The sequence below is a fragment of the Aquarana catesbeiana genome, linkage group LG09, assembly GCF_042186555.1.
Source record: "Aquarana catesbeiana isolate 2022-GZ linkage group LG09, ASM4218655v1, whole genome shotgun sequence".
NCBI lineage: Eukaryota > Metazoa > Chordata > Amphibia > Anura > Ranidae > Aquarana > Aquarana catesbeiana.
Window position 1 is genome coordinate 5,543,676 of NC_133332.1, and position 12,168 is coordinate 5,555,843.

At 47.7% G+C, this 12,168-nt stretch overlaps 1 protein-coding gene across 1 annotated transcript in view; it reads left to right on the top strand.

Moving 5' to 3' along the window:
• Positions 1-12,168, top strand: part of LOC141107400 (xaa-Pro aminopeptidase 2-like) — a gene marked incomplete in the record, with an annotated part of 211,680 nt that overhangs the window by 89,283 nt on the left and 110,229 nt on the right. Inside the window, 5 exon segments of the mRNA XM_073598107.1 lie at positions 491-601; positions 3,435-3,498; positions 7,246-7,350; positions 10,107-10,193; positions 11,836-11,982. Coding sequence (XP_073454208.1) covers positions 491-601; positions 3,435-3,498; positions 7,246-7,350; positions 10,107-10,193; positions 11,836-11,982 — 514 coding nt within the window.

Consider the following 12,168-nt stretch of genomic DNA (forward strand, 5'->3'; position numbering starts at 1 on the left):
GAATCAGAATTTTACCTGGAGCTCAGAGTAGGGGGAGGGAGAAGGAGCGCAAGGAGCCAATCAGTTGATGTGCTGAAAGAAGCATGCTGATAGGAGGAGAGAGCAGAACGACAGAGAGATGAGCTCATCACTGTGCTGCTGAGCCCTTGACTGTCCAGTACAGTCACAGACTGGGGGTGGGTCCAGGATGATCTGGGATCAGGGAAAGTGGAATTAATGATGCTGAGGGGGAATCTTCCAATGGGGACACCTGTTCTAGGGACAGCTGTGTAGGAGTGGGTTTCCCTCACTGACTTCCTGTTGTATCCCTAGGACAGGAAGTGAAGGAATATCACCCCAAAGGGGAAACATCAGCGAGATAAAACCAAAATGACCCTAACCCCTCCCCTTCTATGTTTATCTTTAATATTAGATTTATTGTATTTTTTTTTTTTTTTTATGGTGAGGCTGAAGATTCTTCTTTGTTCTTATTTTATTATTTTGCACCCAGTATATCCCACCCACTGCAAAGGTTTCCACAGAAGATCTGAACAAACTCCGCCAGGAAATGAGAAGCCACAACATCAGCGCTTACATCATCCCTCCAACTGACCCCCACCTGGTAATTTTATTTATTTATTGCAAATTTCCATCATTTTCCTCAAACTGTTCATGGCGCTCTTCATGCAAATGTATGCCTCATGTGGGTGTTGTCATTTTGTTCCGTTTCACTATTTTTGTAAATATTAATTCAATTATTTTATTATTAGAATCAAATTAATTTAAATAAAATATAAATAAAATATTTTTTTTTAAAGAAAAACTTTATTAGTATTTTAGTATGAAAATTACTTTTATTTTTGTAAAATGTATTATTTTATTAAATTGTATTATTGCATCATTCAAAAATAGACTTTCCTTTTGTGACATTTTTTTTTTTTTTTAATAACATCAACTTTATTGTGTTTTTGTAATAGTATGAAAATTACTTTTTTTTATTTATTTATTATTTTATTAAATTGTATTATTGCAAAATTTGAGTTTTAAAAACAGACTTTTCCCCTCCTTTTCTGACACAGATTTTTTTTTTTTTTTAATAACAGATCAACTTTATTGTGTGTTATAAAAGTATGACAGTTACTTATATTTTTTATTTATTTATCATTTTAATAAATTGTATTATTGCTACATTTTTAGTTTTACAAATAGACTTTTCCTTTCCTTTTTTTAAATTTGAGATTTTTAATAACAGATCCTTTACAACATGAATTTTATTTGTTTATATGAACTTTTTATATTCTTTCACTTACCTTGTTGCCTTGATGAAGGAAAGGTGTCCGAACATCCAAAATGTGTTTGCTCGGATTATTAATTAAAAAAAAATTTGTACTCTTTGACTATTGGGGTGACACCCTCACTGCGTCTCACATATTTAGAGCATCCCCTAAAAACAGACCTGTTTCAGATGAGGGCTCAAACTTCCCACAGTCCTGGGCTTTCCAATAGGGAGTTCTGAGCCGATCAATTCCTCTATCTAAGTCAGTGGTCTCCAAACTGCGGCCTGGGGGCCAGATGTGGCCCTTTTGCTTGCTTTTATCTGGTCCTTGGGGCACTATTTATTAATTCCCCCTCCCCCCTACTGAGACCAGTGAAGAGGCACAATTCCTCCCAATGACACCAACAATTGAGTCCAATGACACCAATGATGGGGTATAATTCCCCCCCACTGACACTAACAATGGGGCACAACTCCTCTCACTGACACCAATGATGGGGCACAATTCCTCATAATGACACCAACGATGTGGCAGAATTCTTCCTAATGAGGCTAACAATTGGGCCCAATGATACCAAGGATGGAGCGCAATTCCTCCTAATGACACCAAGGATGGGGCACAATTCCTCTCAATGACACCAAGGATGGGGCACAATTCCTCTCAATGACACCAAGGATGGGGCACAATTCCTCCTAATGGCACTAATGATGGGGCACTATTACTCCCAATGAGGCCAACAATTGGACCCAGTGACACCAATGATGGGGCACAATTCCTCCTAATGACACCAATGATGGGGCACTATTTCTCCCAATGAGGCTAACGACTGGGCCCAATGACACCAAGGATGGGGCACAATTCCTCCCAATGAGGCCAACAATTGGGCCCAATGACACCAATGATGGGGTACTATTTCTCCCAATGAGGCCAACAATTGGACCCAGTGACACCAACGATGGGGCACAATTCCTCCTAATGACACCAAGGATGGGGCACAATTCCTCCCAATGAGGCCAACAATTAGGCCCAATGACACCAAGGATGGGGCACTATTCCTCCCACTGACCCAATGATGGGACACTATTCCTCCCACTGACACCAATGATGGGGCACTATTCCTTCCACTGACACCAATGATGGGACACTATTCCTCCCACTGATACCAATGATGGAGCACTATTCCTCCCACTGATACCAATGATGGGGCACTATTCCTCCCACTGATACCAATGATGGGGCACTATTCCTCCCACAGACACCAATGATGGGACACTATTCCTCCCACTGACACCAATGATGGGGCACTATTCCTCCCACAGACACCAATGATGGGGCACTATTCCTCCCACTGACACCAATGATGGGGCACTATTCCTCCCACTGATACCAATGATGGAGCACTATTCCTCCTACTGACACCAATGATGGGGCACTATTCCTCCTACTGACACCAATGATGGGGCACTATTCCTCCCACTGACCCAATGATGGGACACTATTCCTCCCACTGACACCAATGATGGAGCACTATTCCTCCCACTGATACCAATGATGGGGCACTATTCCTCCCACTGATACCAATGATGGGGCACTATTCCTCCCACAGACACCAATGATGGGACACTATTCCTCCCACTGACACCAATGATGGGGCACTATTCCTCCCACAGACACCAATGATGGGGCACTATTCCTCCCACTGACACCAATGATGGGGCACTATTCCTCCCACTGATACCAATGATGGAGCACTATTCCTCCCACTGATACCAATGATGGGACACTATTCCTCCCACTGATATCAATGATGGGGCACTATTCCTCCTACTGACACCAATGATGGGACACTATTCCTCCCACTGACACCAACGATCAGGCATTGCTTTCTCCCGCTGATGTCGGGGATCTTTTCCAGCCCCTCTAAGTTCTACAGGACAGTAAACCGTTTAGGAAGTGTGGAGACCCCTAAGTTGGCAGACACACTTATGTAGTCTCTTAGTTCCAGTTGAACCCCAATGATCGTATTGTGATGATCGGAGGAGGAATGGTGTTGGGGTTCCCTAAAGGTAAATTAAAAGTGTTAATAATTGTTTATTTTTGTAACTTGTAAAACTTTTTATTTTTACTTTCAAAAAAATATAAGAGAAATCCTGATGTCTTTCTGCATCCTGTATACAGGGAGAGTATACGGCAAACCAGGAGAAGAGGAGACAATGGCTGACCGGATTCACCGGATCTTCAGGTAATGATCCCCCAATACACTGCACTGTACCGGCAGCTGAACCCGAGTGCCATTGGAATTCATATGGCTGGACTGTTTTACTTGTCAAAGGATTTGTAATTTCCTGTACACACGATCGGACATTGATTGGACATTCCGACAACAAAATCCATGGATTTTTTCTGACGGATGTTGGCTCAAACTTGTCTTGCATACACACGGTCACACAAAGTTGTCGGAAAATCCGATCGTTCAGAACGCGGTGACGTAAAACACGTACGTCGGGACTATAAACGGGGCAGTAGCCAATAGCTTTCATCTCTTTATTTATTCTGAGCATGCGTGGCACTTTGTGCGTCGGATTTGTGTACACACGATCGGAATTTCCGACAACGGATTTTGTTGTCGGAAAATTTTATATCCTGCTCTCAAACTTTGTGTGTCGGAAAATCCAATGGAAAATGTCAGATGGAGCCCACACACGGTCGGAATTTCCGACAACAAGGTCCTATCACACATTTTCCGTCGGAAAATCCGACCGTGTGTACGGAGCGTAAGTCTGCTCAGCCAGCCTTGTGATCCAGGCACCCCTACCAGTCATATGAGACAGGTCCACAGCTCCAGCTTTTGCCACTGCAGTTAAAAAAGAACAAATTGCTATGGACACCCCCTCCCCCCCCAGCCTACTGATTGGACAGTGAAGTAGAAGGGTCAGCTCACCCCTAAACATTTTCACTATATTACATGTGACAGGACTGGATCAAGTAAAAAAGAGCCCTGATTGGCTCAAACCACAACCTCTCCCTCTCCCAGGTTTAGTGCAGCTGTGAAGGGTGACGGGTGAAGGGGGTGATGGGTGAAAGGTGACGGGTGAAGGGGGTGACGGGTGAAGGGGGTGATGGGTGAAGGGGGTGAGGGGTGAAGGGTGAAAGGTGACGGGTGAAGGGTGACGGGGGTGAAGGATGATGGGTGAAGGGGGTGATGGGTGAAGGGTGACGGGTGAAGGGGTGATGGGTGAAGGGTGACGGGTGAAGGGGGTGATGGGTGAAGGGAGTGATGGGTGAAGGGTGAAAGGTGAAGGGTGAAGGGGCTGACAGGTGAAGGGTGACGGGTGAAGGGTGAAAGGTGAAGGGGGTGATGGGTGAAGGGGGTGAAGGGTGAAAGGTGAAGGGGGTGATGGGTGAAGGGTGACGGGTGAAGGGGGTGACGGGTGAAGGGGTGATGGGTGAAGGGTGAAAGGAGAAGGGGGTGATGGGTGAAGGGTGACGGGTGAAGGGGGTGATGGGTGAAGGGTGACAGGTGAAGGGGGTGACGGGTGAAGGGGGTGATGGGTAAAAGGTGACGGGTGAAGGGGGTGATGGGTGAAGGGTGACGGGTGAAGGGGGTGATGGGTGAAGGGTGAAGGGGGTGATGGGTGAAAGGTGACGGGTGAAGGGGGTGATGGGTGACGGTTGAAGAGGGTGACGGGAGTGATGGGTGAAGGGGGTGATGGGTGACGGGTGAAGGGGGTGATGGGTGAAAGGTGAAGGGGGTGAGGGGTGACGGGTGAAGGGGGTGACGGGTGAAGGGGGTGATGGGTGAAGGGGTGATGGGTGAAGGGTGAAAGGTGAAGGGGGTGATGGGTGAAGGGTGACGGGTGAAGGGGGTGAAGGGTGACGGTTGAAGAGGGTGACGGGAGTGATGGGTGAAGGGTGAAAGGTGAAGGGTGATGGGTGAAGGGGGTGACGGGTGAAGGGTGACGGGTGAAGGGGGTGATGGGTGAAAGGTTAAGGGGGTGAGGGGTGAAGGGGGTGATGGGTGAAGGGTGAAAGGTGAAGGGGGTGATGGGTGAAGGCTGATGGGTGAAGGGGGTGACGGGTGAAGAGGGTGATGGGTGAAAGGTGAAGGGGGTGATGGGTGAAGGCTGATGGGTGAAGGGGGTGACGGGTGAAGAGGGTGATGGGTGAAAGGTGAAGGGTGACGGGTGAAGGGGGTGACGGGTGAAGGGGGTGACGGGTGAAGGGGGTGACGGGTGATGGGTGAAGGGGGTGATGGGTGACGGGTGAAGGGGGTGATGGGTGAAGGGTGATGGGTGAAGGGGGTGACGGGTGAAGGGGGTGATGGGTGAAGGGTGATGGGTGAAGGGGGTGACGGGTGAAGGGGGTGATGGGTGAAGGGTGATGGGTGAAGGGGGTGACGGGTGAAGGGGGTGACGGGTGAAGGGGGTGATGGGTGAAGGGGGTGACGGGTGAAGGGTGATGGGTGAAGGGGGTGACGGGTGAAGGGGGTGACGGGTGAAGGGTGACGGGTGAAGGGGGTGATGGGTGAAGGGGGTGATGGGTGAAGGGTGATGGGTGAAGGGGGTGACGGGTGAAGGGGGTGATGGGTGAAGGGGGTGATGGGTGAAGGGTGATGGGTGAAGGGGGTGATGGGTGAAAGGTGACGGGTGAAGGGGGTGACAGGTGAAGGGTGATGGGTGAAGGGGGTGACGGGTGAAGGGGGTGACGGGTGAAGGGGGTGAAGGGTGATGGGTGAAGGGGGTGACGGGTGAAGGGGGTGATGGGTGAAGGGTGACGGGTGAAGGGGGTGACGGGTGAAGGGGGTGATGGGTGAAGGGGGTGACGGGTGAAGGGTGATGGGTGAAGGGGGTGACGGGTGAAGGGGGTGACGGGTGAAGGGTGATGGGTGAAGGGGGTGATGGGTGAAAGGGGTGACGGGTGAAGGGGGTGACGGGTGAAGGGTGACGGGTGAAGGGGGTGAAGGGTGATGGGTGAAGGGGGTGACGGGTGAAGGGGGTGACGGGTGAAGGGGGTGACGGGTGAAGGGTGATGGGTGAAGGGGGTGATGGGTGAAGGGGGTGACGGGTGAAGGGTGATGGGTGAAGGGGGTGACGGGTGAAGGGTGATGGGTGAAGGGGGTGACGGGTGAAGGGTGATGGGTGAAGGGGGTGACGGGTGAAGGGTGATGGGTGAAGGGGGTGACGGGTGAAGGGGGTGACGGGTGAAGGGTGATGGGTGAAGGGGGTGACGGGTGAAGGGGGTGACGGGTGAAGGGTAGCTGATTTATAAACAGATTCAGGTACACAAGCAGTAGTATGAAGACTAAAAACTACATTTAATCCTCCCTCACCATCCAAAACTAAAAATAAAAGTTTTAGCGGGATACACTTTAATACATCCAAATAGGACCTTTTAACACCAACTCAGTGTTCAGCTATAAATGTCTCTCTCTAGATCGATTCTGAAATAATTACATGTAATCATCTCTTCTCTCCAGAGATAAGATAAGATAAAGGCGCCTTTATGAGCTTCTCATATTGTTTTATTACCATGTTGTTGTAAAGTAGTGAGGGGAAGTCACAGGAAACTGAATGACTTTCTTTCTTTCTTTCTTTCTTTCTTTCTTTCTTTCTCTTGTTCTCGTTCTTTCCTTTTCTTTCTTTGTCATTCAAAGTGCGACAGCGCTGACAGCTGAAAAATGGCCTAGCATGCAAAAAAAAAAAAACTGAAAAAAAAAACACCGAACAATTGTTTGTCCGATAATCTCATTGTGTGCACCAGGCACATGTGGATGATTTATAAAAGATTTTTTTCCTCCATAGTCCGGTGGAGATGTATTCAAATCTCCAAGCAAGCCCAAGAGGTTTCCTTTTTTTATAAAGTTCCCAGAGCATGATCGATTGAAGTGGACGGAGATCCACTAAATGAAAATGTTACATAAATGGTGGAAATCTCCAATAAATAATACATATCGGACATAACATCGTATTTATGAATCTCACCATTTTAGGAACAGCGGCAGTGACTTTGACCAGAGCCGCCGTCTTCACCGACAGCCGGTATTGGACGCAGGCTGAACGCCAGATGGACTGCAACTGGGAGCTGCAAAAGAGTGGTAGGTCGATTGTTCCTGGAATTAAAATGTTATAAAGTCGATGATAATGTGAAGCCACCTACACATCTGGAATCTGTACCCGGCTCCTCGTGTTTAAAAAATACCTTTTAGGTCTGAAGATGACTTGACTACTTCTCACCTGTGTTATGGCTGAAATACGGCTCCAGCGCGGGCTTCCTCTGCCGGGGGGGGGGGCTTACATGGACGTCCTCCCGTTCTCACGCTACCCGTGATTGCTGAGTCTTTGGGACTCGGCTGATCACAGATCGGGGTAAAGGGCCAATCACAGCAGGTACTTTACCACGTGATCAGCTGTCAGCCAAAGACAGCCAATCACAGAAGTAAACAGAAGCCAGGAACCGGCTGTGAGCGTGAAGAAAAGAAGAAAGACGTTCATCGACTTCTATTAGAGGGACATCAGTGTCCTTACTGCCCACCAGTTCTGCTAATCAGTGCCCTCCAGTGCCGCCAATCAGTGCCCATCGCCTCATCATCAGCATCACTTATCAATGCTGCCTATCAGTGCCACTTATCAGTGCCCATCAGTGTCGCCTCATCAGTGCCACCTATCAGTGCCCATTAGTGCCACCCATCAGTGTTGCCTCATCAGTGCTCATCAGTGCCACCTATCAGTGCCACCTCTCCGCGCCCCCTATCCGTGCCCATTAGTGCCACCCATCAGTACCTCCTCATCAGTGCCACCTCATCAGTGCCCACCATTGCAGCCTATCAGTGTTCATCAGTGCCACCTCATCAGTGCCCACCATTGCAGCCTATCAGTGTTCATCAGTGCCCACCAGTTCAACCCATCAGTGCCACCTCATCAGTGTCCATCAGTGCAGCCTAACAGTGTTCATCAGTGCAGCTTATCAGTGTCCGTCCCTGCCCACCAGTTCAGCCTAATAGTGTCCATCAGTGCCCACCATTGCAGCCTATCAGTGTCCATCAGTGCCACCTCAGTGCCTACCAGTGCAGTCCATCAGTGTCCATCAATGCCCAGCAGTGCAGCCTATCAGTGCCCACCAGTGCAGCCTATCAATATCCTTCAGTGCTATCTCATCAGTGCCCACCAGCTCAGCCTATCAGTGTCCTTCAGCGCCACCTCATCAGTGTCCACCCATGCAGCCTATCAGTGTCCATCAGTGCAGCCTATCAGTGCCCAATGAATTTGGCTCATGGATCCATCCTGTCTTGTATCCCCGGTTCAGGCTGGTGGTGGGGGTGTAATTGTGTGGGGGGTGGGCACACTTTGGGCCCCTTAGTACCAATTGATCATGGTTTAATCACCACGGCCTACCTGAGTATTGTTGCTGACCATGTCCATCCCTTTATGACTACAGTGTCCCCATCTTCTGATGGCTCCTTCCAGCAGGATAATGCTCCATGTCACAAAGCTCCAATCATCTCACCACTGGACAATGAGGTCCCTGTCCTCCAATGGCTTCCACACTCACCACATCTCATCCAATAGAGCACCTTTGGGATGTGGTGGAATGGGAGATTGGCCTCATGGATGTGCAGCCGACAAATCTGCAGGAACTGTGTGATGTTATCAGGTCACAATGGAGCAAAATCTCTGAGGAACGTTTCCAACACCTTGTTGTATCTATGCCACCAAGAATGAAGGCAAAAGGGGGTCCAACCCGGTACTAGCAAGGAGGACCTAATAAAGTGGCGTATTGAGTGATTGTATTACCCATTTTTTGGTAGACTATAAAAGATGAGGTTCCGGCAGGGAAGTAAATACCCAACATGTGAAGCCTTAAAACTGCATGGGCTTGTGAAGTGGCAGCAAACTTTGGTGTCCTACGTTTTCAATAGGCAACGTCTTAAAAGCCCCTGTAGATCATCAGCTCAGAGTTATCCATGAATAATGGGCCTAGATTCATTAACCACCGAAGGACCGCCCACCTGCACTACAGGGAGGCCCCTACAGGCTCAGCGACTTACCTGTATGTGGCAGGCCTCTTCCGGATACGGGGCGCGCACGCCTGTCCCCGACCATCGACTCCACTGTGATTGGACACAGCAGGATTATGTTGATGATTCTGTCAGGTCACCTGAGGCCGGGTGACAGAGGCACTCCACTGAGGTCAGAAGCGCACCACTAAGCTTGTGCACCCTTCGACTGAGTGCTGCGGATGGAGCTCTGGGTGGTTCAGGAAAGCAACTCCCCCTGAGCACCATCACGGATTGAACAGGGAGCTAGAGCATAAGATTCTTCAGGGAGTCTAAGAGCCAGCAGGTTTTCACCAGAGCCTCTGAAGGTGAGGATGGACTTCGCTGCAGCTGACACCGGGTCGTGGCCCCCCGGGGTCTCCCAGCTCATGCTTACAGCAAGTTCTGGTGGATGGAGAGGAAGCAGCAGTGCAGGCCGGGGCAACAAGGAATAGTCAAAAGGATAAGCAGACAGGGATAGTCAGGAGAACAAGCCAAAGTTGGGGTAATAAGCAGACAGGGATAGTCAGGAGAACAAGCCAAAGTCGGGGTAATAAGCAGACAGGGATAGTCAGGAGAACAAGCCAAAGTCGGGGTAATAAGCAGACAGGGATAGTCAGGAGAACAAGCCAAAGTCGGGGTAATAAGCAGACAGGGATAGTCAGGAGCCGGTACAACCTGTGCAAGACTGAAGTGAAGGCCGGAGGTCAGATTTAAAGGGAATACGTTTATCATTTTTGGATTGTCTTCTTTTAAAGCTCTGAAGGACCCGGTCATTGTCCTAACACAGTGTTGTGTGATTGTGTCATTATATACAGTGTCAGCTCCGGACATTGTGTCCTGGATTCTGGAAGAGGTGACCGATGGGGAAGCAGTTGGCTTCGATCCTTTTATCTTATCGATCAGTAAGTTATATTTATCATATTCTGTATTTAAGATCAAGGACTGTGACAGACCCAACCGGGACCGGGGCTTTTGGAGAGGACGGCAGGGCGGCCTCTTGCCTACTGACTGTGGGCCTTGGCTTTTACAGTAGAACACGACTCTTTGGGGAGGTGTGGGCCTGGGGGACCCTTGGAGGGAGGAAAGTTTGGAGACCCCTTCACTAGACTAATGACAACTCCCTGAACTGTCATCAACTACTGTTGAGGCGATTCATTTTGCATTTGTAGCGCTATACAAATTATTCATTCATTCACTGTATATAACAGAAGGGGCGGGGATAGTGGTGACATTGTTGACCAACATCAATGTCATTGTCCAAGTATGGCCAGTGATGTCACTGCTAACTTCACCTTTTTTTTTGCTTAAAAGGGGCGGGGTTTTCCACTGACATCAGTGTTTATGTGGTCTCTGAGGGTTGTCATATATAGAAGCGGTAGAAATAAAATATATATGATTTTCGTCTTGTTTTGGTGTATAGAAGTATGTCTAAACTAGACATGTGCACTGACAAAAAAATTAGTTTGTTTTCGGTACATTCTTTTTTTTCCTTTTTTTTGAAAATTCAGAACTTCTAAAATTCGGAAATTCGAATATTCGGAAATTCGAAATCTGAATTTTCGGAATTCCAAATTCTGGAAATCCGAAAATTCGGGTTTTCTGAATTTCCGAATTTTCACATTTTCAAATCTTCCCATTTTCAAATTTCATATTTCCGAATTTTTAAATTTTCAAATTTCCCAACTCCGAACTTCCGAATTTTCAAAATTTCCCATTTCCGAATTCCGAATTTCCGGAATTCAGAATTTCCGAAATTTAGAATTTTTCGTAAATTTGAAAATTAAAAAATTCGGAAATTCGGAAAATTGAAATTCACATATTTAAACATTCGGAAATTTCGGAATTAACAAATTTGTCAAAATTTGTTAAAAAATGAATTCGGAACTGCACATGTCTAGTCTAAACAGCAAACGTTCAGTCCAAATCTAGGTTTGGAGTGAACCGTTGACTTGTCCATAGTCTCAGGCCTCCACATCAAGATTGCCGGACAAGCTGAGAAATTGGACTTTCAGCAAAGCTCTGTGTGTCCCCAAACTGGGAGTTTTCCATATTTTCCTCCACCGTCCACTAGAGGGCGGATAATGCGACATTCCAGTGCCCCCTTCCTCCTTCTCTCCATAGAAATGCATTCAGACTTCATACTGACTTAGTATCTCTGTGAAATGGTCTGGTCCCTCTGTGAAATGGTCTGGTCCCTCTGTGAAATGGTCTGGTCCCTCTGTGAAATGGTCTGGTCCCTCTGTGAAATGGTCTGGTCCCTCTGTGAAATGGTCTGGTCCCTCTGTGAAATGGTCTGGTCCCTCTGTGAAATGGTCTGGTCCCTCTGTGAAATGGTCTGGTCCCTCTGTGAAATGGTCTGGTCCCTCTGTGAAATGGTCTGGTCCCTCTGTGAAATGGTCTGGTCCCTCTGTGAAATGGTCTGGTGCAAAGAGATATCCTCACCATGTGCTGGACAAATACCTTAGAAGGGGGTGACACTCGGCTCCTGAACCCGAGCTGTGCTTTTGTTATTTCTGCAAGGAGTAAACTTTTTTGTTCTCTTAGGTGAATGGGAGTCGTATAACGAGGCATTTGAAGGTTCTGGAAGAACTCTGAAATCAATTACAACCAATCTGGTGGACATTGTTTGGGGGAACCAGCGCCCCCCTCTGCCCGAAAGTGAAATCTATTCAGTACCTGATGACTTTGTGGGTAAGTAACTTAAAACTAAACCTAAATCAATTTAAGGGTTGTTTCATTGCGGATAGATTTGTTATGTTACCGATTTTCATTTTGTTGGTTCGTTTCCTTAAATTTCTATTCGTTTGTTAATTTTTGAATTCCATATTTTCAGAATGATTGGAATTCAGATCGGTTGAAAAATGATCGACTGATTCA